Genomic DNA, 27,970 nt, shown 5'->3' on the forward strand with positions numbered 1-27,970 from the left:
GGGAGGAGACTTCAGAGTCAGTGACAGAATTGCATCATGAACAGCTCACATCATATAAAAAGAAATGTTTCAAGCCAAGTCAGTAGCACTGTATTGCCTTAATTATGAAAATATCACTTTTATTAACCTTTTCTATTTCAGAGATCTTTGGTATTAGAGAGAGAAGCACATGGAGAAACCTAATAAGTTCTCCTACAGTTCACCTCTTAAACGCACATTTATTTTGCAACATGACAAACAGCTGCATTTATTCATGGTTAAAGTGGTAGCTCTTCACCTAGAAGACATGCTTTTTGGCTAGCTTGATTATAAAAATTCAAGGTAAACAGGGTTTGGGTTTCTGCTGTCAATGAATTTTAATTGGTAGAAGGAGAGAGACAGACTGATCTCAACTAGTTACAGCAGTGTATGAATTCATGACATTGTCTACTTGAACATGACAAGAGGTTAGCTGTGTTAAAACTAAAACTGACGTTGATAGAAGGAATTACCTTTATTCTGTTCACTGGTTCCAGTCACCCTCTTCCTTTGTTATTAACACTACCAAACATTCCAAGCTGTCCCTTAGCCCCTTTCCTCAGATGTCAGTGGTACATAGGTGTGTACCATTTCTCCCAATATCAGCCTAATGCAGCACTTCCCTACTTTTTCTCTGCTTTCTCCTGGTAAAGTAGTATATTTTTAGTACAGAACCCAGAATGAAATAAATAAAGCTTAAGGTCCAAAGTATTCATTTGAAAATCTTCCATTCAATGCAAGATGCATAAATCTGTTCATAAATCAGCAACTGTATAGGCTGTAAGTGACCAAACCTTCTACTGCAGCCTTTGGTAGCATTTCTATTTTAAGAGAGAATTTCAAAGTAGATAAGTATTGATCATCTTCCGTACAAATGCTGCTAACCCAATAGAGTGGCTCTCATTACCTCCAAGCTTTTCTGTCCTCACAGAACTCTGGCAGGATGGTCACCCTGGGATAAAGGCAGATAGCAAAGTGACGCAGGTTTTTACATGCATTTAAAGAACAGTTTAGGGTGAGGAACTCATGAGCACAGGAGAGCTGGACCTAACAATTATTAAAAGGCACAATGGATGTTTCCTGTCACAGTACTGGCAATGGTAGGAAGCACCAGAATCCACTCAAAGTACCAATCTAACTTCTTTGAATGTGCCTCTGGGTGAGGAACCAAAACACAATGGCACAACAGATAATAAGAAAAAGACTCTCCTGATGTGAGACATTTCAATGTAAAGTGATATACAAAAAAAAAGCTACAAATGTAACCTCTTCTCAAAATCCTGAATACTGTATCAAAATGTTTGCTACCTTATTTACTAAGGATTTATTCAGCTGCTATAAATCTAGACAGCTTTGCAATTGCTGGTAGCTAGAAACAAAGACACCCACCGATTTAAAATGCTCTATTACATACCCATTTCCATTGAGTACTGAGGTGATGAAGTTCCAGTCTTTGTTCCTCTGAATCCTGCCTACACTGGACAGTAACTACTCCCACAATAACAGTTGTAGGGAAAGCAGTGCTATGATTTCAAAGATAACTGGGAAACTGCGTACATGCAGATCAAAAGTCTGTCTGGCATTCTTCCTCTGGGGTGCTAAGTTCCAGTAAAACTCTCCAGGATGAAGGTAAGGAGGATTAGGTCACCCAGTCCTTCTCCAGGAAAGGTGGGATGGCCAAACATTATGACAGCTTACAGCAAGTCATTTAGCACTTCGGTTTCATTGGTACTTTGGGACAGAAGTTGCTTAATGTGGATTACACTTCAACAGAATTCCTGAGGGGTGATCCTTGTGGGTCCCTTTCATTCAGGACATTCTATGATTTATACTGGCAAGATTAAAGTCAAGATATCATCTAATTCTAAGCAAATCAAACACTCACAGTGTTAAGACAAACATTAAGTAAGAGTGCTTCTGCAAAAAGACTACTTGCAAAATCGTGGCTCAACCAAGCCCTAAGCAAGCCACAAATACCTATACTCAAAGTCTAACTGGTGGGAGGTTTATTTTGCAGATGTAAAGCACTAAGTGATCAGACCTTCCAGTTAACATGACATAAACATCCAAGCTGTTTTCCCAGTGACATAATTAGATGTTATCAGAAGTTCTACAGTATTAGGCCCTCTCCTTAGACTCAGCACCTGGAACAATGACCACATTAATCTGTTTCTCAGCTGGCTCTTTGAAATTTATTTTTAGCCTTCCTAGTTAGAGGGAAAACTTGGAAGGAGAGGGTACAACCTAACTCACTGACCGGTAATCCCACAGGAGTGAAAGAAAACATCTAACAGCCCAAATTTCAGCTGATGTCACAACTTGAGGCCCAAGTAATTATTTTTACAAGTGCCTTGGACGGGCAGCATTGCTTACCTTTCGGAGGATATTCAGAGGGCAGAGCTCCCCAGGTGAGCTGATACAGCTTCAGTTTCCAGTACATGAGTTTAATTTTTTAATGGAATCCCAAAACGCTTGCTAGCACAGATGCGACTTCTCAGTTCCATCCACCCACACTGAATATGCAGCAACTGCCAAAGCTAGAGTACTTCTGTTTAAAAAAAAAAAAATTCTCTAGCTAAAAATAAATCACAACACTGTCACCCTCATTTGTCAGCAAGCAATATGCTGTTCCAGCCATTGTCCACAGCCATTTTCTTCTCGTGAACAAAAAGGGCTTTCCTTTTATAAAATATTTACTTCATTAGACTAAAATACTCTTGTGATCTTGCCTCCTTTGAAATCTATTTGTCTTAGAAAATAAACCAGCGTTTTCTTTTCTCCAAGAAAAGCCGAGCTTTAGCATGAATACTTGCCCAAAAATCACATGCTGTCTTGTTAACAACAGAACCAGGGAAAGCTCTTAATGAGGGTCCTTGTCAGGAGATCCCCAGAGTCCAACATTCAGCTGAGGGACTTTTAGTTGTCTTGCTGCTCCTCAGCCCTATGGGCTGATTCACTTGTAGGGGGAGGCAGCATGAACATGCACGTATGAGGTCAGAGAAACACGTCCAACACACTAAACTTAGCTCCTGGCTGCTGCGCCGCTTCCCGGTGGCAAAACCCAGACTTGTCACTTGTCACTGGCTCTGCGGAGCAGACAAGGGGCTCCATTCACCAGCCCCACGTCCAACAGCTGCCAAATAACCAAGTAACACAAACCCTGGGCTCGGCAGGAAGAGAATTCCAAGCTCAACCCCGACAGCTTCGCAGTTTCAGGCTGTGTCGCTACATTTGCTGTCTCAAGTCCACCAACAGTGGTGTTTAGCCCTCGTGCGTGTGAGTTCAGTATTAAGACAATAATGTACTCATAGAAATAACTTTTTTTTTTAGAAAAGCCTTTCTAGGTTAACGCAGAACTAATAGAGCTTTGAAGAAAAAAAAATGATAGTGAGACTGCGCAAGTTCAATAATCTATTCTAAAAGTCATCAAACCTACAAAAAAACCAATTGTTTGAGTTGCTGGTGTAGTAATAAAGTCAGTTTTATTACAAAGAAGGATAACTGTAAATTAATAGACAAAGATTATTATGAGTTGAGTGGATGTGGATTGAAAATGCTAATTCAATTAAGTGGGTTTCTGACTGATATTATTCAGTAGAGATCTGGGGGTTTTGACATAATAAAAGAAAACCAATGTTTTAAAAATAACTGAAGAGGAACGAGGCTAGTTGATATATTCAACTTGAAGGAATTTTATGCAGCTAAAATACAAACATATTTTATACGTATCTGCCTCTGTAGCGGCAACACTACTGTAAAGTTAGGCACTGAGATTATTTTTTCTTTTTAGGAAATACAAGTACTTCTTGATGGTTAACATCAAAACTACAGAGCATCTAAAGGAAGCGTGATAAGGAAAACAAGTCCCCCGCCTCAGGTTTAGCAGAACGCTTTATGTCAATAGCAAGTCAGTAGCTGACAGCTGGGATTCTTCAGTCATGTAACAACCGCCATTCTGGGTCACAGCCCAGTGTCCTGCTGCTACCATTGCCAACAGAAGCTGCCTGGGCAAAGGGTAATAGTATTATTCCAGAATACTTCTCAAACCTCCAAGAGGTTGTATCTCAAGGTCTTTCTGAGCCAAACCTGGCATTGTTGTAATTAAATTTCCCAACAACATGCTGCTTGTATTTTTTTACCCAGTTGCTGTTTGAAGTAATGCAAACTAAACATTCTGGGAGGATATTTTTTATGTGATAAGTTATCAACAACTCAACTGCTCTTATTTCTTTTGAAGTTCTTCAGTCTGTATAGTGGCCAATGGCAAATGATCGCTACCTGTTGGTGCTTTCCCCACCACTTGTGATCTTCACAGGCCTTTACCTTATTCTGCCTCCACCATCGCTCCTCCAAGCTGAAGCATTTGTCTTGGGCACTCTGATGTTGTTATTGCCTTTGGTCACCTTTAAACAGTCCTCCTTTGACATTTTTCTAGCTCTACCATACATCTCTCTAGAAACCCAGATCAGAATTGCATGCCATATTGAAATCATAGCTTTGTACAGTAGCAGAATTCTATTTTTCTATTCCTATTGCTCTGCTTTTTGGACTATAATTCTAAATATGGTAATGATACTGTCTTATCACAGCTCAAAGATTTGTTTCTACTGTTGTAGTAGTTGGCTCGGAGCTAAATACCTCATATGAAAAGCTAGAACCATTTTCTTCCATATACTTCCACTGAATTTTGTATCACTTCTTCAACTTGCAAGATCCTCCTGCAGTTCTTCAGTCTACTTCTGTATCTCCTGTCTTTAACAAATTGATATTATCAGCAACTTTACCTTGCTATTCACTTTCTTCCTCTTCACATCATCTCTCATAGTCTATTAGCAGCTTTCAAGCAAAAAACAGGCAAGTTGAAGAAAAGTTAGAAAGTTGAGTACAAGACATTTTCTTCATTCCTGTTTGATTGCTTTTTCATTTCTAGCACCTTTTCACTGAACAAAAACATTATGCCTTCCAGCAAGTTATATACTATAATCAGTGTTTGGTACAGTGTATGATCTGGCTATATCATCAGATACTGCTATCCTATGGTGAGGAGCACTTTAAAAAAATAAAATAACTTTGTAAGGAAACTATTGAACTAGAAGACTGGTTAAAGAAGGTGTATTGCAGATTTATCTCAATTTGTCAAAAGACAAATCCCCACAAGAGCCAAGATCTGTTGCTAATTCACAATGTTAATCTGAACACTAGCAGTTTGTTTTTCTACAACACTGCAAAGATTTCCTCCTTGTGCTGGGGAAATATCGAAGAGGAAAACAGCTGTATGGATTCATCTAGGATTGTAAAGGGGTTTGAGGAAATCCTAAGTAAATGAAATCTTATTTTATTGAATTGATACCACAAAGCCTTCTATTCACCCAGAGTAAGAGGAGACAGACAATGGAAACTATATTGTAAGAGCAAGGCAGGCTTTTCAAGACTGGACTTTATGCAAAGTAACTTAAAAGCATGTTACTATTAACAGTGGGAGGGGAAGGGACTAATGCTGCCTTAGCCCCCCACCAAAATGCAGCTGCTCTAAAAACAAATATAGCCAAGTATTCGTTTGGACTGCTTCAGTGACGAAGTTCAATTGAGTTCTACTCCCCCAATTTTAACCAAATTCTTCTATTGTTCTATTGAACCATTCTTCTTCTGTTCTGATTTTCATCATGTTGCTTATAGATTTTTGCACAGAAACACAAAATAACAAGGACAGTATTCACTCCCTTCTAAAACAGATCCAGCAACTAGAAAAAGCAAAAAATTATTTCATTTTGTCACCTGCTAGCCACATAAGTACCTGACTAATTTTTCCTGTTCAGAGGGTGAAACAACAACTCAATGTTGACACAGTCAAGTAAAGAGACCCACTGGTAGTTATTTAAAGAGCCTTCCTCCCACTTAATACTGGCATAGCTGTATGAGACATCTCTCCTGCTGCCAGAACTTGTGGTGGTACGACAGGGATGCTCAGAGGATTGGTTGGAATATTATCAGCTGCTTTTAACTGAAGGCTACTCCAGCCTTTATTATTGCTTCTGCCTTTGGGTGCCACTTCCCCCAGTGCTTCGTTTACTCTGCTTACTATATATATATTCAGAAAAAAGAAGGAAGAGAGAAAGGGCTGGAAATACCCAGTGGGAGGTCTAACATTGCGGCTCACTCAGCAGTTTGTTTCCTCTCGCTCTGTAAAGTACTGGTTAGTTCCTAAATTGCATCCATTTACAACCTCAGTTTTTGTGGATGTTACTGTGGGTAGTAATATGCTTTTCTGGAGAGCTAAGGAGTATAGCACATCATAAACTGAGAGGATGGATCAATATTACCTTGCCTCTTGTGGTACTGGTAAGAGTTTTTACACCTGCAGCAGTGGCAGCAACAAGTAGAAATGCACAGAAACTGCCATTCAAGTTGATACAAGTTATTGCTGATACTGTGATATGCGCGAACAAGACAAAAATGTGACTTTAGGGCATACAAATCAGAGAAATCAAGCCATTCATACAGCTCAGAGGAGTACTTGCAGCCCACAGAAGGAATGGTGTCTGCACTCTACTATCACCATCAATTAAAGGATGGGAAAATTAATGAAGTGCAAGATGACTTAACCAAACTCCAAAATAAGACCTCTGACTAAAGAACATCAGCTGCACTCAGTTTCATGACAAGATTTTTGACCAGTTGTGCCATACTGCTCGCTTTGAGGGAGGTACATAAAACTGCTCCTCAATTTAGGAGTGTGGTTTTATGAAACGTAAATTTTGAACTGAGATTGAGACTGAAGTCTAACTGTACCATCCAGCAGGGAACTTACTTACAGCGTCTCCAAATCTTCTGGTCTGAAAGGCCAAGAAAGGTCCCTTTATCTTGTTAATTTAAGATTTTTTTTTTTCTAATTTGACAGTTCTACCTCACTCCTTCTTCCTTCCACTCCACAGCAAAACATTCCCAGTTGTTGCTGGCCTATATAGGTTGTCAGGACAGCTGACTGCTTGGATTACACAGACTGTATTGTATCCCTTCACAAACCAGCCCCACACTAAGTGCTTCCTTTGGGACCAGGGCTCACTACTGGGCTGTACCAGCACACCAGGTGCTGTCTTGAAGTTGGAAATTCCAAGACAACAGGCAATCCTGCAAATGCTCCTCTCAAAATCATTCTCCCTCTTAAGGCTCTTCAGTACAAACCTCCTCCAAATCAGATATTTGAGTAACCAGAAGCATGGTGAACTTGTATTCAGTTCTGACTTAGAGACAGAATTCTGACTTTGGCCTTTTGTCCAGGTACTGGAAACTAAAGCAGCTCTGGGTTTTAGTAGCTAGGGAGAAGATTTTTCAGTTTCATTTCTACTTTTACAGCAGTTACCTATAGAAATCCTGTATTCAAGTGTTTTTGGAATAACTGTAGCTCTTATCTGTGCAATAGTTAGAAAGCAGAACATTTCCCATCCCACGTAGATACAGCTTCCAGCCAAGGGCTTCTCTTTTTTCATCCTTACAGAGACTTTTTATTTAGCACTAGCACAAGACAGTAAATCACAGAATCACACAGAATCACAGAATCGACTGGGTTGGAAAAGACCTCAGAGATCATAGAGTCCAACCCTTGGTCCAACTCTAGTCCGTTTATTAGATCATGGCACTAAGTGCCATGTCCAATCTCAGTTTAAAAACCTCCAGGGACGGCGAGTCCACCACCTCCCTGGGCAGCCATTCCAATGCCTGACCACTCTCTCTGTAAAGAATTTCTTTCTAATATCCAGCCTAAATTTCCCCTGGCAGAGTTGAAGCCCATGCCCCCTTGTCCTATTGCTGACTGCCTGGGAGAAGAGACCAATCCCCACCTGGCTATAACTTCCCTTCAGGTAGTTATAGAGAGTGATGAGGTCACCTCTAAGCCTCCTCTTCTCTAGACTAAACAACCCCAGCTCCCTCAGCCTCTCCCCATAGGTCTTATGCTCAAGTCCCTTCACTAGTCTTGTTGCTCTTCTCTGGACTCGCTCCAGCACTTCAATGTCTTTCCTGAACTGAGGGAGCTGCCAGCTTCTTGAGATGGTACTAAAACTCTGCCTTTTGGGGCACTTCTCTATTGGAATTCCATGCTATTGTGACATGTTACTTGACTTGAATTTCTTTGAAAAAGTACCCTTGATGTAAACTATAATATAAGACACACCTCAGCTAAAGAATTGCTATTTACCAAGCAACAGAGCATCCCAAAGCAGGTCTGATTAACTTTGGACTGGAAGCTGCCCTCTTCAAATGAGTCTTTCAGCTTAGAAAGACTTTATAGAATCAGAAGCTAATTAATATTTGAAAGTTATTTGAAGGATCTTTAGAATTAATGACTTGTTTCCTGTTCATCTACATCATTGCCAGAAACAGTCCTTGCATTGCTTTCAAGCTACTTTAAGCACTTAAAGCCAATATATCTGTGTTCCTCAGAAGTAACAACTTCCTGGACAGGTTATAGAACTGAGCGGATGCCAAAACTGTCAAAATCAGTGAGGGAAGTGAGGCAAGGAAAGATGTTTATATGGACATATTATTGCTTTGAGAACTAAGTATCTTACAATCTAAAATAAACCATACAAGCATAACAGTGTTAATTTTTTATAAAGCCTGCGTGGTCAGTCCCTGACAAACTGAGAGAAGAGCTGAAATTTAGAAACCTGGAAGTACCCAGCACATCTAAGCTCCTTCAGGAAGGATGCTGAAGCTGCTTCATAAAGCATCAGCAGAGATTCTGGGGCAAACACCCCTTAAGGTCATGCTTTCATCATGAATAGTAGATTGCCTGTGCCCCCAGAACAGGAAATCCCCTGAAGCACCCACAAAGATCAAGTGAGGCACACATGGAGACAAGCAGCACACAAACCAATGACTGAAATACAAAAGATAAGCCTAGAGAATGTCTAGCAGAGACCTGCATAAAGTATGATTTTTTTTTTTTTCTCTAAAAAGAATAGTAAATTAAACATGCAGGGTCACACCTCAGGTTCTGAAGCTGGAAAAGCTGAGTAATGGCAAACATCAAATCGTCATGATCAAACAGACCAAGCAAAATCAGCCCACAAAAGGACTGATTAATCTAGGTTGGCATGTTCTCTTATTAGTAACGTCAAATATGACTGTTTAGTAAAACTTCTGTATCAAGAATTGCGTCTAGTTAAAGTGTGCCAGAATATTATCAGTGTAATAGCTTCATTCCTAATTACTAGAGAAACTAGATTAACAGATTTATTCATAGAGCTGTGACTCCTTTGGCAGAAATATTCGTCAGACAATCCATGTGGTCATCCAACTTCAAGTTCACATCTACTTCAGTGTGAAGGACAGCCAGCCTTTACTTTAGCTGTCAGTGTCACCAACTCAATGACAGCAACAAGGAGCTGCTGTTCATGGGCACTGGGTTATAATCAAGTTTTCATTCATTCCACTAAGGCCAAGAACTCAACGAGCACTGAAGTAAAATACATGTTGAAAAATCCCACCCTTAAAGCAGATAAGAGGCGATCCTGTTCTTAGAAACTTGGGGAAGTGATCTCTTATGAAGAAATACTGCCTTTGGCTCTTTAAGCATCTGAGTTAACTCACTTCTGAATTTCAAAGGTGGTGGTGGTGGGGACAAACTTCTCTTTTGCCAAGTTTTCACCAATTCAGTCTTATATTGCAATTCAGATGACCAAGATTGAAGCTGTCTGTACCCTATACAGGGTACAGGGTACCCTATTCAGGGTTAGGTATTTTCTAGATAAACTTACAATCCTCTCCATCTTAGCCAAAATTAATGTAAGTCTTCTTACTTTGAAAATCTCTGGTAAATATTTTGAAAATTATGTGTTGTTAATGTTGTAGACAGCTTACTTGTAACAGACTTCATACTATGGGTACTGCTACTGTTGGCCCCATTAAGGGGAAATTACATTAGACACAATAGGTGCATGCTCTAGAAGCAGGAGTGAACCTAAATTACTCACCCAATTAAAATATATGGAATCTAATGACCATACTTCTGAAGAAAGGGCAGGGCTTCCTATGTAATGACAGGTACAATATAATTACAGGGAAATGGACAGTCTTGGCTTTGTTCTTGAAACATGAAGGTGGCTGCTGTAATCTAAGACAAATACACAAAATGCAGGGGTTTTTTGTTGTTTTGGGTTTTTTTTTAATAATTTTTAGACACTGGAAGGGACCTCAAAAGATCATCTAGTCCAATCCCCTGCCGGAGCAGGAACACTTAGATGAGGCTACACAGTTTGAACTGGGGAGGAAAAATACTCAGGTCTGGGTGTGGAGGTCTCAAACCAGTTTTATTGGGCACTTTGCCCGTGTTATGGAAGCAGTATATCACATAACGGTGGTAGCCTGCTCTCAAGGAAAAATTACAACTTGAAAAATTGGGACGAGGGAAAAAAAAAAGGGGTAACCTGGGCAGGGGAAAAGAGGAAGAACTGAAAGCACATTGGTAGAGCACAGAGAAACACTATGGTCTATATGAGCGTTATTCATGTTTAGAGGGATGTGGAACCCTGTCCAGGCTTAGACCAGCCACACTCAACCTCTATAAAGAGTTTAGCATTATCTTGACAACTTGAATGGAGATACATAGCCCTTACAACCATCATTAGACACTTATGAAAAGAAACACTTCAAATAACTCCTTACTCTAATTAAGATCCCCAAACCGAGCCTTCTGCAGCTGTTGAGATTCATCTCCCATTTGTGCCTGGAGATGCGGGGTGGGGATCACTGGGGAGAGTGCAGACCCGAGCGGTAACCACACAGCTGTCTTTGGAGGCACACTGCTGAAAGGACTCGGCATTCCTCCTCACAGACCAGGCCAGAGATGCACTGTCGTAATTTTTTTCAGATTTAAAATTGCATGAGTGCTAACATAAAAAGCTGAGCACGAACATGTTATCCAGTGATATGTCTGTTCTTTTACACAACAGGCAGTCAGGAAACAGCAGCATAAGCATCTCATCCCCAACAGTGAAGTTTTTCTAAATCTAGAAAACTGCTTTCTGGAAGTCGAATTGTTCTCCAGACTTGTGACAAGATGCATTAAAATTCTTCCAATGAGGATATGAATTCTAGTAAGATTTATTTCCAAACCCTCTAAGAAGTTAACCATCTAGCCTACTCAGATGTCTACAACTAAACAATAAGATCCACAATTTTTGCTGAAACACTTTGTTAGTAAAGTTACCAGTTTTGTGGGTGACTACCCTCAGTAGTGCTAACCATGCTGTACCCTTCACTACCAGTAAATGCTTATTCTCACACGTGTTAAATTCACAGCCTACAGAACATTCTCAGTCAGGGCATGCTAATATTGTGACTTGATACTACAGGGGATATTTTTGTAGCACTTGATATACAGAGTGCCTCACAGTTTTGATATTTTATTCTCTTGACAATCCTACAGAGTAGGGTAAAATTTGTACTATGCAGAAGAAGGTCTAAAGCAAAGCAAGAGTCATTTGTTAAATATCAGACTGGAAGCTGTGGCAGAGCAGGACTCAAACTGGTGTTAATCAGCCATCCTTCCTAAAGTGCAATACTTGGAGCTTTTGTTACAAAATCCTTACAGCATCTCCCTGAGTACCCATTTCAATACAAAGACATAAAACACTTTGAAAACAGCTACTGTCTCAACTACTGATGCTCTCTGAACAAAAACTCCTATGCTTCCTCACACTAATGAAGTAGGATTAAAACAGCTTTAAGTTCAAGCATCAAAAAAAGGAAGAAAATCTGACATAGGGCAAAGCACAACAGAAAGCCTCTACAGTCAAAATTGGAAGAGAAAGCACAGATGTGCCGTTAGTTCTGCTAGAGACATGTTGCATGAACCATCTTGTGTACTCATGCCTCTCACTTATCTGTATGATAAGAGTCTTCCTTTTCTAAACTTACCACCCTACCAGTGGAAAAAAAAATGGCTAACTAAATAGGATTAGCTATTAGAAGACAGTTTTCTTAACTGCAGGGATTTTTACTCATGTCAAGATCTCAGTTTTTTAATAATTAAACATGGTAACTTCATGCATGTCTGCATTCCTGGTTTTAGAGCTGGCATCCTTTGTCTGTCAGCAAAGGCAAGGAACTGGGGAACAAACTATTTCACCAAGAGCACAGTCAGATAGGAAGATACTGTGCCAACAGGGCAAGAAGGAAGAGGGCTGTAAGGAACATTTGACAAAGAACAGTTGTTTTTACATAACTGAGGACCTGTCGTCTGACCCCAGCAAGGGGGAAGGACCGAGAGACATCGGACTAGGAATTCGTAATGTAGAACACAGTCTTTTCCCGGAATGTGTACTGACACCTGTATATATACCGATACCTGTATTTACAAACTGATTTAGGGGGGAAGGACTGAGAGACATTGGACTATGAATTCTTAATGGAATATACAGTCTCTTCCCAGAATATGTACTGACACCTGTACACATACCGATACCTGTATTTACAAGTTAATTTAGGGGGAAGTGTAGCCAAAGTACCAGGAATCCATAAGGGGAAGGGTATTGTATGCGTCAGGATAGTCTGTAAACCCTGAGGTACCCAACCAATAGGGAACAGGGGAGGGAAATTGCGGCCAGGATTTTGGGGGATAGAAGCAGGGGCTTTTTGCCCTATTCGGTGTGCCTACCTTTAGGTAGAACACCCACCCAGTCTTGCAAAATTGTTATTAAAATATGCTTTGCTGAGAGATCCTGCCTGGGTCTATAATATTTGCAAAATTATTGTTTTCTACAGGGCCTACTCAAGAAAGCAATAAGGAAAAAAAAATAGGTACATTAAGTTATGCAAAAACAGGAACGACAAAAAGTACAGAAGAAACAGAAGGTTCTGTATATTGAACAACACAAAGGAACCGCAGGGGCAGAAAGTAGACTTAAAGCAAGGAAAAGTAGAACAGCAGCATACAATAGAAAATCCCCACAGTATAGGGTTGAATGTTATACACCAAAGGAAAATAATAACAGAAGGACCAGACTAAGCTTGCTATGATTTTACCTGTCTCATTTTCAGATTGCATATGGCTGAAAAATAAAGATACAGGCAGCTGACTAAGAACACTAAATGCTCACAGGAAAGGAAATGGTGGTTCTTCCTCATTTATCACCAACACCAATTCCTGGACATTAAATTCTGTTTCACTTTAAGCTTCAGACAGCCACACTTCACAGGGTATTCACCATAACACTGCTCAGAACACAGGGTCATTACCTAATTTCCAAAAACACAAGAGCATTCCCTGGAAGGGTAACCTTCAGTTTGGTGATATGAAGCGCTGCTGCACCAGAGCAGTTTATACTATAGACTAAAGCCCACTTCTCCATTAACAAATCAAGATGTTGTTTCTATAATAGCTTTTATGGTTTCAAAAATTACAAGCCCACCTCCCTGTAGGCTCAGGGGGTGGAGCACAGGGGTAACTGTGTGATGAAGAGTGTTTTAAGCTTTTGGTAGGAGGAAATAATGGATGGGTGGATGTAACAAAGCCAGACGCCAAGACCTGAAATGCATGTAAGATCTCAAATCATAACAACTTAGTAAAGTGCAGGGGAAAAGGACAGTTACAGCATACCTAAAGTCATGCCTCTGCTTTAACATGATAATATGCAAGCTGGGAAGTCTGTCTTGGTTGTATTTTAAACAGATTTTCCTATATCCTTTCTAATAGTCTGTTTTAGGACTGAACAATGTGTTTCTCTCAATGTGGCCTTTCACTGACCAGTATTAATGGGAATTATAAGTGACACTTAGCAAACAACCCATAAATGCATCCTAATTTAGGGTAACTACGCCACAGCTAAGCAGCCAATGAGGAACACCACAGTAGTGCCAGGTGATCTTATTTTTTGTAATTACATGCCTAAACACCAGGTTTAGGACCTCTGCAAAGAGTCTGTCTCCCAGCCAACAACCCCACTGCAGGAATGCTTACTGCAATTCACTCTTTTGTTTGTATTGCTCTACTGCTAAACAACCAAAACAATATTCTAAGTTCTCTATCTCTTGCTAATTCACTGTAGCTTCAGCCTCTTTAGGGAAGTTTGATAGATAACATTCAGCACAGCACAGTGCTTTGAGCTTCCCATTTCAAGGCAAGTCAAACAATTAACACAAAGACTAACCTTCTATCAGACCTATTATGCCACAATTGTTTTGAAATACAGGCTAGAACCACAACAAACTCATTTCTTTAACAGATGAGACAACATTTAGCCTGCAGACAGCTTTTCTGTGTCTGTTTATGCAAAGTTCAGTCTAAACATCTCCATAAAACAAGCAAGCATTACTGCCATTTTACAAATGAGACATGCACAGAAGCATTAGGAAGTGACTCTTAATTTGAGAGCTCAGATTTCCCAGCAGAAGTATCAGATTTAATGTCTTTTCATGCCCAAGAAGTTGCCTGCATCCTTTCACATAAACAAGTCGCAAAACCTCTCTTACCGGCAGATGAATTTATCTAGGATAAAGCCCAATAGAAACAAAACAACTAAAAGGGGAGCAGTTGATCTCTTAAAAGCAAAAGCAACATGTACTCCCTTAAATTTTGACACAGATGCATCTGCCTTTTGATACATGGATCTTGCCTGCTTTCATAAACCCACAATTACTTAAAACACTATTCACTGCAACATAGTAATGTTGAAAAAAAACAACAAAAACACACACACACACAAAAACAAAACAACAAACCCTCCAATTTTCCATGGATAAATTAAGTCAAAGCATCGCAGCACCCTCTCGTGGTAGGCTGAAAAATCATGATCTCCATAAGCAACCTGTAATTGATCCTTTTATATTCTTTCTTTAAAATTCCAGCATCCTCCTGTGTGCTATCCAGATAACATGGTAGCACTGCCCAGCATGGGGCTGTGTTCTTTCATACTCACCTGCCTTCTGCTGACAATGCTGTGTTTCTAATCCCACTTCCCTGCTCAAACGTAACAAGGTGAGCTTTGTGTGCAGAGGAAAAGGGTAAAGAAAGCAGAAAGTTGTCTAGGAGGTTCCTCGTAGTCAAGGGCTGTGCTTGCTCAGGAACAAAATGCTTACTGGCAATGCCTCCCATGAATCAGCTGCAGTGTAGTTCTGAGACAGCTGATGTACAACAGAAAACACACTAACGATCAGCACCTGGGGATGGTTACCATTCCCCCAGCCTATAGCAAGAAAACAGCACAGCTCAGCTGAGTCTAAACAGCCTGTAATTCTGCTGCCTTAAGGGATGCCAGTTCCATAGCCCACAGCATGAGTGAGTGCAACACCAGGGCTAAACCCACCCACCTGTGGCTGAGCAGGTACTGAGGGGCCAGCTGAGTGTTATTCTGGAGCCAGGCTGCACCCAGAAGCAGTTACATGCTTTGCTACCAACCCACAAAACAAGAAAAAACAAGAAAATTTAGCAGAAACATTAACAAGGCACACAGAAAAAGTCATTGCATCTTTACCATCATGGTGCAAGCTTCTGTGTTGATGGAAAGGAACATAGCAAGTGTCCTCAGCAAACTTAGCTTAACCATTTGACAAAAAATAGATAGAAGCTATATAGACTTATTCACATCAAAATAAGAAAGAATTAGAACTTCTGTAGAAGACAACAGACAAGTTCAGCTTTAACAGAGTTAAGCATGTGGCTTATTTCAACTTCTCAAAGCACACTGTACTTCTAACTAGGTGCTGAAGTGGAGGAATTATCACACAATTGAATTACTTTGATTTAAGAGGACAGTGCCCTCTTTAAACATTTTAGCCCTTAAAAAAGCTAAATGTATTTAATTATGGTGACCTAAAAACAGAAAATAAAACATTTTCTGACCAGACAGATTTAGTGCTTTTATGACAAAAGCAAGAATTAGATCTGCTGGACTCCTGTTTCACAGGACAGCTATGGCAGGCTACTCAAGTTATCATTTGAGCACTTACTGATTTTGCACATCAATCCTAAACCATCTAATGCACCCCTGCAAGAAAAAAAACATTTTCCTTGTTGGGAGAAAGAGCAAGAATTCTCCAGGGCCTTCAGAGAGCTGGTTCTCAGTATTTATATTACTTCCACAAATGACAAAGCTCATCGTGGCTTGCTCGATGTTAATCCAGTCAGTAAAAAAGCAAGTTTGAAAACAAATCAGAAATGAGTGATATCACCACAAAATGATCAAAGAAACAACTTTCAGAGCATCTGTTTATGGTCTTGCCTATACCACAGCCTTTATGCTTTGATTAAGGTGCCATTTGAAAATTAATTTTACCGAGACTCTTAATAAATATCAACAATATTCTAAAGAGCACATGTAGGACATTCAGCAATTTAAAGCTCAACTTAGAAGAACTTGCTATTTTACCTTTATCTTAAATCTGAGCCTGAGAGCTGCCAACTGTTAGATTGCTTTTTTTTCCCCAGCTTATAGATGAAAAGACATATAAAATTAATTTACAGGAGACAAGGAACCACAAATGAGCTCTCAGACAAAGGATGCTGTTTGTCTTTCAGTTGTACTCAAGTGAAAGGTGGACATAAAGAAAGCTGTACAATTAAAACCTGTGCTTTCAGAAAAAACTGCATTAAACACAAGCAGTAACTCTATACTTACGGAACCCAGTTCAGGCCAGTATAAGCTTGAGTTCTGCTGCACCCAGTGACTTAAGAGGAGCTACGCCACTGTTTCAAAAGATCTTCAAGGTTATTCAGATCTCTTTTCTTGGATGACATAGCTTGATTAATTTCAAAAAAGTTTGCGTAAACAGATTTTTTTTTTTATTGTGGAACAGTCACCATAGTTTCATTAATTAGCAAGTTCTGACATACTACATTGCTTTAAAGGAAATAACACTTAAATAATTTCTTTTTAAATCCCTTCAAGGCTAATCTAAATATTTTTCCAGTCCTCTTCTATTATTAAGTAAATTTTCAGAGATACTAGTGTAGCTACTTCTTCTGGTGTTGGCTTTTCTAAGCAGCAACACAAAATTGATATTCTCATCAGTTGCACAGCCTCCCACAGGTTTCTGAATAGCAGCAGTAAAACTGAACAGTCTAGTTAATTGTGTGACACTGCTGGTTAGCGAAACGAACCCTGAGCAGTAAAGGCTTTGAAATAATCTTGAGAAACTGAGCCGACCCTGTAAGCTAAGGAAGGGCTTGTTATATTAATTTACACTCCAGATTGAGTTTGAAGGGTTATTTTCACAATCAAGGGACTACAAAATTAGAATGTACAAACCTTTTCATTTTTTGTCTACATAATAGATCTGTGCTCTGTAAACACGTTTTAGACCTCTGATGTTTAGGGTAAATGTAGGAGGTAATACTAATCTACTTGGATATGACAGTATTTAAACAAGCTTCTAGGCCAGGCCATCTGTTGGAATGCACATAGATTCATGATGAGGAAGTGCTTCTTCCCTTTGCAATTCCTTTATGTTTTGGTGTGTCTACTGTACAGCCAACTTTTCCAAAAACTGTGGGTCTAATTGAACATGGAATATGACAAACAAGAACACTTCATGAACTATGCTCCATACTACCACCATACTAGACAATATTAATATAATTTCTTTCAGCCAGAAGCAAGCTTGACACTTGTTTCAAAATTAGCCACAGTGCTGAGCACACTTAACCTGCAACAAAAGCGATTATTGGTATCTTACAGCAACTCACTGTAAATCCCACACGTGAACTGTAAAGTGTGTATACATGTATTCACTATTCAATTGTACTTGATTCTACCTCTGGTAGGAACGGAATAGGGGGAAGAGATTCTTGTTGGGGGGGTTTTCCTTGCCAAAATGAACAGTCCCGCAAATTAACATTCAGTTGTGCTCCAGGAGCGTGGAAATCCTCATCTTTTTGTGGCCATGATCAGTCACCAGCTTTGTGGGGAAATCCCTCAAGCGGAATGCTGCCCACTGGCAGAGACCTGGGTCAGTAATCTACTTCCAGCTTACTATAGATCAGTTTAGAAGGCCCACCTGGCTCATTCAACAAGTATTAAGTGTACCCACGACTGCATTTTAACAGCTTTATCTCTGAAGTTGAACAGTTGCAATAAAATCTCCAGTGTACTTGAATGCACTATTAAGTAGAAGGTGCAAGACCATCTTTTCTCTTTTTCCAGTCTTTCCTCATTCTTGTTCTTTCCTCAGCAGCATTACTTTTTATGGAGATATTCTTTTCCATAATTGTTCATTCTACATATTCTAGTTGAGATGTCGGCAAACACAAACAACAGAGACACACCTGATGCTTTGTTGTTGGGATTATTATAGGAGAAAGGAAGGAGAAATAGGAGGTGCATAGGGTCACAAATCCAGAATGTTCTCATCCTCCTATTCTCTAATTTGATTCCTAAATTCACCCAAGAGCAGCAGGAGATGGTTCTTTTGCCTTATATAGCTTAAAACAAGAAGAAGTTGCTTCAGTTTCATGTTAGTATTAAACAACAAAAAAGCCCCAAACTATCAACAGAAAATAGAGCAAGATCCAAACCAGTTACACTATCAAATTAAAGGATGAGGGGATGCGTAACTGTCCTACAGAAAATGAGGCTGCTTTTCTTACATAATTGTAGTCCAAATTTTCACATCACTATTGCCATAGAATACTTTCAAATCAACCTAAGTGAAGCTCCAAGTTGATTAACACAGGTAATTATTTTTAATGGAAGTATCATAGCAAGATTAAGATGCTAAGGACAACGTCTGGGAGGAAAGGACAGGAGAAGAGGAAAGGAATTTCTTGAAGCAGTTCAGTCTTAAATAGGTTTAAATGGCCTTTCAAGAGCACTAGAAATAAAACCAATTCAATTCTTAGTGAAGTATTTCTGTGCATCTCTGTCGCCCCCTCAAAAAAGGCGAAGTTATTTTTGGACTGTTTCCTGTGCTGAGTTAGCTGATACTGAAAGCCACCTATTGAAAAGTTAATTTATACACAATTGCACATAAGCAATCATATTAGGAGATGCGCATGTCTTTATAGAAAGACCACAAAGCACATGAAACTTCCTGAGCAGATACGGGTAATATAACTAAGCTTTGTTGTTGTGGTTTACAGTGTTACCAACAGGAAGCCTCAATGGTTTTGTAACAGTCACTTATTCTAGAGAGAATAATCTCTATGGATAACACCAAGACCGGCCTTTAAAATAAAGTATTTCATAACCACAAAACCAGAGAAATGTCAGGGATGAGGCAGTGACGGTGAGAGAACCATTACTTCAGACCCAACAAGTCCACTGTGTTACCCCCCTTGGCGCAACCTTTTGTCTCTTTCTTGCTCTGTTGAGGGAAAGAGAAACTGCTGGTGGTCCAAACAACTACGAGAAATATTTATTTACTGGTAAATACTCTTCTGAATGCTATTAAGAACAAACCTGTGTGCCTACTTTGCAGATTCACCTGCAAAGCCAGTCAAGGGGCCATTTGCACCACAGCTACCCAGCTTTGTGTCACTTGTAATTACACACCGTTGAAAGAGCTACTGCCTGATCGGCACACAGTGATTTAGGATATCAGATTCTGAAACAATTATAATATAGGTGAGGCTTTAGTCTGTGGTCATCCATCCTCAGCTTTTTGAAATACAACCAGCTGAAAATCAACTTGGCAAGCCACTAAACAAAACCTAACTGTATTACTTTTAATAACTTTCACACGCATCCCTACTGGAATAAGTATAAACTGCTGTTTCTTGGTTTGTATGAGTTGGGTTTTAAAATAGTTTCTTATGAGTGTGAACTAGTCAGCTGTCAGCAGTATTTACAAGACAGTTTATGGCTAAAAAGTACACTGGAACCATTAAGTTGTGACAACTAAGAGAAATGGGCTAGAATAAATCACGCTAATGATCATCTGGCTTCATCTATAAAACAAAGATCTAAACAGTATGATTAGACTTCAGCAAGGGCTGGCCTGCCCTAAGAACAAACAAACACAACATATGCTGAAGTAAGTGGGTCAGAGAACAGGTCACTTCTCCTGAACACCAGTGAAAACATGATTTCAAGGCTACTGTCCCAGAATCTGTAATTAGTACCAGCCAGAAAATATTCCTGAAGCCAACCCTGCTACAGCATCTCTAGGAGATAGTCCAACTACCTTCCAACTCTAATTATGTGAGCTGTCAGTCCCGCTAGATTAAAAACTATGATTTAAGCCACTTGTGACAATTCGCTTTTGTGTCCAAGAGCTTACACGTTCACTTTCCATCAACTTGTTCACTTGGCCATGTCCCTATTTCCCAAAAAAAACACCCACATTTTTTTTTCTTTTTGCAAAACATTGCACTTGCAAGCAATATCAAGTTTGTGAAATATTGCTAGAACAACTTGTACCACACCATCTGCTACATGTGGAGAACCGAGAAATCAGAGATCTGTCTGGGCTTTGAAATTTGATTTTTAAGTTAGACTAACATCTTTTGAAATAACTTCATTTCAGTCTTACCTTCTTCAGACTACGTTCCTCTGTCTATGCGAAAAGTACATAGGAGATATACATATTCCAAGAATTATAACTGATTGGCAGTCTGTATTATATTGTCCCTTCCGTTGAGTTGGTAGAGTCCTCTCATTTGCGAAAGACTACGCAAAAAACTCCAACTGGAGACAAGGTATAAAAATGGGTATTGAATGCAACTGAATCTGCAAGAATAATTTAGATATCATGGAGAACGATGCAATATAGAACATGCCTATAATTTCACATTCTACAAGAGATGTTCCTCTAGACACTTAGCTGAACTATCCTTTATTCCCCAAATAACTAGTTATGAGTTATTTATACATTATGGTCCCACAAGATTTCTGATTTACAGCACAAAGAGTCAGGCACTGAATACAGTGATTATATTCCATCTGCACAGGGCATTTACTGACAGGAAAGTCTGCCGGCAAGTAGCTCTGGCCCGAGCTTGCTGCGTTTCACTGGGATGAAAAATAAAGAAAACTTCAGGAGGCCCACAAATTGCGGTTTTAACATATGACCCTATTTTCTCTCCTTCTTTCCATTTTCCTGCATCCAGCCCTTCTGTTTCACTGAATTTCAAAGGGATGGTGTTATTTATGCTTCTTCCTATTTTAGAATGTTTTTATCACGTGGCATAGCACTCTAACTGCCTTCGGGGAGCTTTAATGATAATTTTATTTTTAAAAGTATAGGCTTATCTTGCCTGACCTTGATGCACATAGTAAAAGGTTGCTAAACTCCTCCTCTAGAAAACAAAACAGGGAACAAATGTCCCGTGCCTGCTGGATCAAAAGCTCAAGTGCAGCAGAGCCTTCCGCTACCCCAAAATATATCACCAAGGCAACTGCAGCAGTATTGCAAACAGGTATTGCACAAGCTTCCCAGTCAGGATTTAAACACTCTGATTTTCCTGCAGTACATTTTCTACAACACTCAGCAAGTCTTTTCAGAGATGAAAAGCAGGCTAACACCATTCCAAAGAATATCTTGGTACAGCAGGCAGTTATCACTGCTCTTCAGAAAGAAAATTAGAGCATGGCACTGTTCAAAGGTCATATGAGGAGCCGAGCAGGGCCCATGCAACTTGGAAGATGTTGGTTGTCATCAGCTGGACCCCTTCCCACAAACAAACTAATGAAAGGATCAAAAGTGAACCAACTACCCTGTTCTCTCCCCTTTTCCTTCTCTGAAAGCAAATTCATCCTGTAACGGCACCAAGTACTTTTCTTCTGGTTGCACTGAACTGTAAGAATTTGATCATAAGAGAATGTTCGCTACAGCTTCTCCCTCTTGAATTGTCCCTGCGGTACTAGTTAATTCTGATGCAGTGTACATGGGAACACTAGCATCTGAATAATCCTTCTGTTTACACTCTTCCTTTCTAGTACATTACTAGCAACCAATATGCTTGATGATCCATTGCTTGCTTTTATAAGTCACAGATTATGTACCAGGAATGCTCGCAAAGGAGAACTTTGAAGGGCTCATTGCAAAAGGCTGCAAAATCTGTGACTTTCTGTTGCATCTTAGAGAACTCTGCTCCACAGCTAATAAATCACAGCAGCATCTCAGATTGCATAGGACTTTTCTGCTCAACTTCACAGCAGTTCTCACAGAATTCAATACTGTGGTAAGCTAAAGCCCCCAAGAATCTAGGTTGTCCTACCGATAGAAGAGTGGGGTGCCACAATACAGATTTCCTTGTTCTTCCCATAAAACAGAAAAAACATCTTCAAATTCCTTGCTTATTTCAAAAAAACACCCTGAAGTAGGTAGTGCCTGTATAGCTGCAGTGCTTCTCCTACACATCTGTAACATAGCAAACACACTCGGGACAAGGTTTTTGGTAGCCTAGCATAAGAGATTTTACACTATTGATGTGACACAAGCTGGTCTTCAAAATCCTGTAGCAAAATGGGTCTGATGCTGGAAACATTGTTTACTTCTATCCTTTTTCATAAACAATTCAAAAGAAGCAAGCCCTCAAAATGAATTTTGGCAAGAGTACTTAGTTCACGTCGCTCCTGGCACAGTATAGTATGAAATCTGCCAACGTGAGCTGAGGGAAGGATTTATACCTGTAAGGGTCCAACAGGTTCTCTTCTTCACATCAAGGACCGTATCACAGAAAGCCAAGGAAGGTAGATAATTCAGGTTCATCCTCTGACTGGCTGGTTAGTCTCTGGTCCAGGAGCGCTAACCAGTAATCCTGTGCTTTTTCCATCACTTTTCATACCCTGTGAATACATGTCCTAGTGACAAGATGGAAGGTCAGGCTCAGAAAGAAATTACTAGAAAAGAGGAATCTAGATCAAGTAACATCGCCAGCAACCACAGCATCTCAGCAAAAGAAGTGTAACACCTAAAGAAGCCAGCAGAAAGCCAGGTTAAGTAAAACAGGAGGAGGAGGTTGGTAAATGAAAAATAACAAGTTGAGAGAAAAAAAAATAATCCCTGAGACAAAGGGAGTCAGGATCACAAGAAAACAAATCATTTCAGAAAGGCAGTGAACTCCAGATTCAGTTTTCTGAATCTTTAGTTATTGCCTAAGACAAGTATTTAAATAGGTACCCAACTTCGACTAGCTTTTGGTATCGGTTATTAATAGTGAGTTGTTCGCTCATTTCTAGTAAAATGTGCATGGAATCGGGGAACAATTAAACATGGCTGAGGTATTCACCAAGATGGGATAGGAGTTTTAAGTCTGCCCTGAAACTCTCAAAAACTGGATTGCCAAAAATCCCCACCTCTTTTACATAATTTAACAGAATGAAAAGCTGTATCTTATTTTCAGTAGACATGTCTTCCTTTACAGTCTCCAAAGAAAATAATAGAAGCAACAAAAACCTAAGTAAAATTATATCCATTACCTTACTGCTGAAGCAGATACCCTAAGCAATATAAATAGTAGAGAAATTATTTTAAAATATACAATCACTGTTATCACAGAGAAACGTTCTTTACATATGCCACTGAACAGTTTTATTCAGAGCACGATGGCTTTCCAGGCTCATTCTTGTCTCTAATTCTATGGAAGACAGAGCAGAAGGGGTGGCAAAGGACATATTTTGTCTTCTTGGTGTGCATGTATGCTTAAGAAAGCTTTTTCTCTCCTTTCCCTTGCCTCTACATGTAAATAATTCTATCTTTAAAATTTAGTAGGGTGGAGAGAGGTACTAGAAAGATTTGTGCAGGATGCTGAACTAAACTGCCACTAAAACACACAGCAATAAATGAAAAGATGCACTCGAGTCAATCTCAACTGTGCTATTCTGAAGTAACTACATGTCCTCACATGTTGTACCGTACTTCCCACAAATGTCCTTTCTGTCCTTGCCTTGTATGACTGAGAACCAAAGAGTCACCTTGATACCAAAACACCAAAAGACAAGACACTTTGTCATTAGCAGGAGTGCTCTTGCTCCATCCAGCAGTTTTACGCTGCCAGTAAAGACTTAAACTTCAGGATACTGAAAGAAGCTGGGTACGTGCATAACTTCTGAGGTCTGCTCCTAACATTGTGAATTTACAGTATTAGTCTATTATGAGTAATGTTTTTGCCAAAGTGCCTTTTATAGTACAAAAATACAAAGACAACAGAGTAAAACATGAAGATTATGACACTATGCTTGAAAGATGCAACAAAACAGTAATCCTTAGTTTTAATTGCAGCAGTAGCAGGTCAGGCGTTTCAGCAAGCAGAGAGTTCTGTTTTGGTTTTAAAGTTGATACTGTTCCCTGAACTCAAAAGCTGTGATAACACTGAGATTTTAAGAACCAGATTTAGTGCTGCGCTCTTGTTTTGATAGATACTTACGTGTCAGCAGTCACAGCAGATGATATTTACATTTAGACTGCTGGTTGCATGTTCCTTAATCTTTTTGCCTATGCTCATTCCACTGAGCAAAAGAAAACATGTATTGTCAGAAGCAGCCCTGCTCTACAAACATTGACATCTCTCTCCACCTAAAGCCAAGCCAGCCAAGCCCTCCATAGCAGATTCATTTTAGGATCAGAGATCCATCCGTGCTTCTATTCTCAATATGCTTGTCAAGGTAGACAGGTTTCAGTTGATCATACCTTCCAAAGCTTTGTGCATTAAGATGTTGCCAAATAGATATAATAATTTAAAAAAAACCAAACACAGTTACAAAGGGGGATTTGAAGTTGCAGGATCCTCCTAAGAGAGATTACAGAAACTATTAATAATAATGTTGGATTAAACATTTCCAGTATCAGTCTACAGCAATAAGAATAGCAGTGGACAAGCAAAAACTTCAACTGAGAATCAGACGGCAGCTATAATACCACAGCCAAAACAAAACCGTTTGCTCTGTCAGGAGCTATATAGCAACAGAGACTTACAGATCTAGAAGGGCAAGTCACAAGCGCCTCAGTAAACAGAAAGACAAAGCACATGTAACATTTACCTTTGTAAACAAAACCAGAGCAGGGAACCGCTGTAGTGACAGCTACCAAGCGCTGCGAGTTGTGATTCCCGGCGGTGCCCCCGAGCTCCTGCCCTGGGTGGCGGAAAGGCCCCGTCCCCAGCCCTGGGGGAGGCTCCTCCGGCCCCGAGCTCCCTGCCCGGCTCCGGGCTGGGCCGACACCAGCACCCCCGAAACGTGGCACAGCGGCGGGGGCAACTCTCCCCTCCGCCAGTTAAACCACCAACAACAAAAGAGGCAGAGGAGGGACGGCGATCTCGGCCCTTTCCCCCCAGCCCCGGCCCCTCCCGCCCGGCGGCCCCTCACCGTGCTGGGTGAAGATATTGAAGCCTCCCTCGGCGCTGCGCCCGGCCGCCTCTCGCCGGCGGCCCGCGGGCCTGGCCGCGCTGCTCCCCCGCAGTCCCCGCGGCTGCTGGTGCTGAGGCGGCGGCTGGTGCTGGAGCCCGGCGCCCGGCTCCCCGACGCGGCCCACCTGCTGCCCCATCGCCGCGCTCCCGGCCGCGGCCCGCGCTCACATGCCGCCGCCGACGCCGCTTCCCCGGCCCGGCAGGCGGCCTCCCCGCTCCTCCCCCCGGCGCGGCCCGGCGGCTCCCGCCCGCCTCGCCGCCCCCGCCGGCCCCGCGGCGCTCCGGCCTGGGACTCACGGACTCGCCCCCTCAGCCCCCGCCGCCATCTTAAACCACAGAGCGCCAGGAGAGCGGGGACAGAGCGGCTCCCGCAGCCACCTCCGGTCCGCCGAGGGAGGCCGCTCAGCCCGCCCCCGCCGCAGCCAGTCGCACGCAGAGTGACAGAGGGTGACACGGGCAGCGCGGTGTGGCCTAGGCCCTCGGAAGTATTAATATTTCACTCCCCGTGCTGGCTACTACTGCAGCAACGCCTTGGCAGTGTTGCTGCGTAGTGGACAAGCTGCAATGCCACTTGTCTCAGATGCCATCGCCACATCACTGAAAAGTGACAGTGACAATTGGCTTGGTCACACTCCCGAGGAGCCACAGCAGCCTGGGGCTGGGCCCACCTTTGTGTGGCTGTCCTGGGGTGGGAAGGTGAGGCAAAGCTCCTCTTGCAGCTCCATGAAAGATTCTTAGAAACAGGAATTCTCAGGTCATGTTCCACCTTCCCAGGGTCACGAGGTGCCACAGAAATGCCATCTGTGCTGTCACACTCAACCTGCATCCTGCTGCAATACAAATTCTGCCTAAAATTGGGGTGGCTCATCCAGCTGGGCTGGCGTGTGCTCTGACGCAGGCTGGAGTAAGTGGGAGCACGTGGAGCCAGAAATGCACTAACTCACTAAATTAATAGACTAAGAACATGGGGGAGATCAGGAATTACAGACAGGCTTGCTAATAACACACAACAAAACAGTTCTTACAGTAGTGCGGGGAACATCTGGGGTGTAGCATGGGGTGCGTGTTGCCAAATCTGTGACTCTGTATGGACACGGTTGTGTGTGTATCTCTGCAGGATGGACAGTCTCGGGCAGAACTGGCCCACATGGGTACGCTCTGCGGTGGAGATATTTCCTGGGCTCATTCCAGTGAGAATTTGCAGTGTTTGGCATTTATAAATGGTTTGCCTTGTAAACAAAATATATATGTTCTCTGGAGACTGTAGAGAGACAACAAACATAGAGCTCCCTCGTGCCATTTGCAGTTGCCATGTGGGATAGAACCACTCTTTGCAAATCAACAGAAATTGTATTTTTCTTCCCTAATGCCTTTTACTCACTGATCCCAAAGAACTATCCGGAGGAAGGCCATTAGCATTTTGAAATAAGATGCCAGTGTCAAGAGACTATTATACATAAGAGCACTAAGCAGAATTGTGTTGAAACACTGTTCTTCTTCCTCAGATCTCATGAAATCCCTCATCCTCTGTACCAGCAGCTTGTGCACATCAACCAGCTTGCTGTGGGTTATGTTAATATCCAAATGCATAGACCTTGTCTGACATACAGCAACACCTTAACTGATGATGGAGTCAAGCAGGGACTTTCTAGGGCGGCCTGTTGCAAAGGGAAGAGGGCTGCAGCATGGTCACCATTTGCTATCATATAAGAGTATTTTAGGATTATGCTGTACCCTGTTAAAAGAGCTTCAAAGCCAGTGCTGGTTGTGTGCTAAACAAGACATCCCCTCAGACTGTACCCCTGCTTGGTCCTCTCAGCAACATATTTTATAGGGTATCATATAAACAGGGGATGCCAAGCCCTGGCTGCTGACCACTCTTCTCGAGTGCCTGCTAGAAAAGCAATGCAGTTACAAACAAGAAACTCCCCAAAATGAAAGTAACTCTGTGCTACTAAGTCACCAACGACACCAAGCAACTTTGTTTCTTACTGTTAAAGCAGGGGCTAATAAGTATTTACAGAGCGTCATGGTTATTAACGATGCAAAGATTACAAAGTGCTTTGAAGAGGTAAAAATCTGTATCAGTTATACCTATTATTATCAGCTGTGATGTTATCCATCTCATGTAGTATCAGGAATAGGTTGTTTCTCAGAAGGTAATTTCTTTTGAAGAGGTCTGGCACAGTGCATTAATGAGGCACCAGTAACAGTTACTGTCCTCCCAGTGATTTTCGGCTTCCAGTCAATTTGCTGTCTCAGGAGCTGTTTGAGTAAGGGATAAAAAGGACCAAGGAACAAAGGCAGCATTGAGGTTACAGTAATGTGCCTGATGAGAAACATGGTATTTCTAGAAATGCTTCTGAACTGACTTTAAATATTCACCATATATCCATTTCTTAAAGCTGCTTCTAAGCACTAACAATGCCTTGCTTCACATCCACACTATGCTCCAAAAATCACACAATCATTTAAATAATTGCTAGCTGAGCAGTCTTATGTGCTCAGCATTACATGTCACAAGTGTGGTGCTGTCATCTGCCTGAAGTACAGGTTCTGTGCCAGAAGAAGCCTGTGGACAAACTGGAGACTCCTGATCCTCAGTTTTGAGTCAACTGGGCAGCTTCTGTTTGTAACCTAGGAAAAATTAACTAGCAGTACTCTGTTGGT

General features: G+C 41.2%; 1 protein-coding gene across 8 annotated transcripts in view; it reads right to left on the minus strand.

The window, feature by feature from the left end:
• The window catches only part of ABL2 (ABL proto-oncogene 2, non-receptor tyrosine kinase), a 49,093-nt gene extending 23,594 nt beyond the window's left edge, over positions 1-25,499 (minus strand). For 2 of the 8 annotated variants that reach the window (XM_082054457.1, XM_082054450.1), the window contains exon 1: positions 25,260-25,499. In XM_082054457.1, the coding sequence (XP_081910583.1) occupies positions 25,260-25,437 (178 nt within the window). In that variant the 5' untranslated portion in view covers positions 25,438-25,499. Of the gene's footprint in view, positions 1-1,432; positions 1,827-2,391; positions 2,896-22,583; positions 22,758-25,259 lie in introns of those variants that run through there. The other 6 variants (XM_082054455.1, XM_082054452.1, XM_082054454.1 and 3 more) reach the window with 5 other exon arrangements.
• Between the last annotated feature and the right edge of the window lie 2,471 nt (positions 25,500-27,970).

This window comes from Streptopelia decaocto (assembly GCF_964273445.1).
Source record: "Streptopelia decaocto genome assembly, chromosome: 5".
Lineage (NCBI taxonomy): Eukaryota > Metazoa > Chordata > Aves > Columbiformes > Columbidae > Streptopelia > Streptopelia decaocto.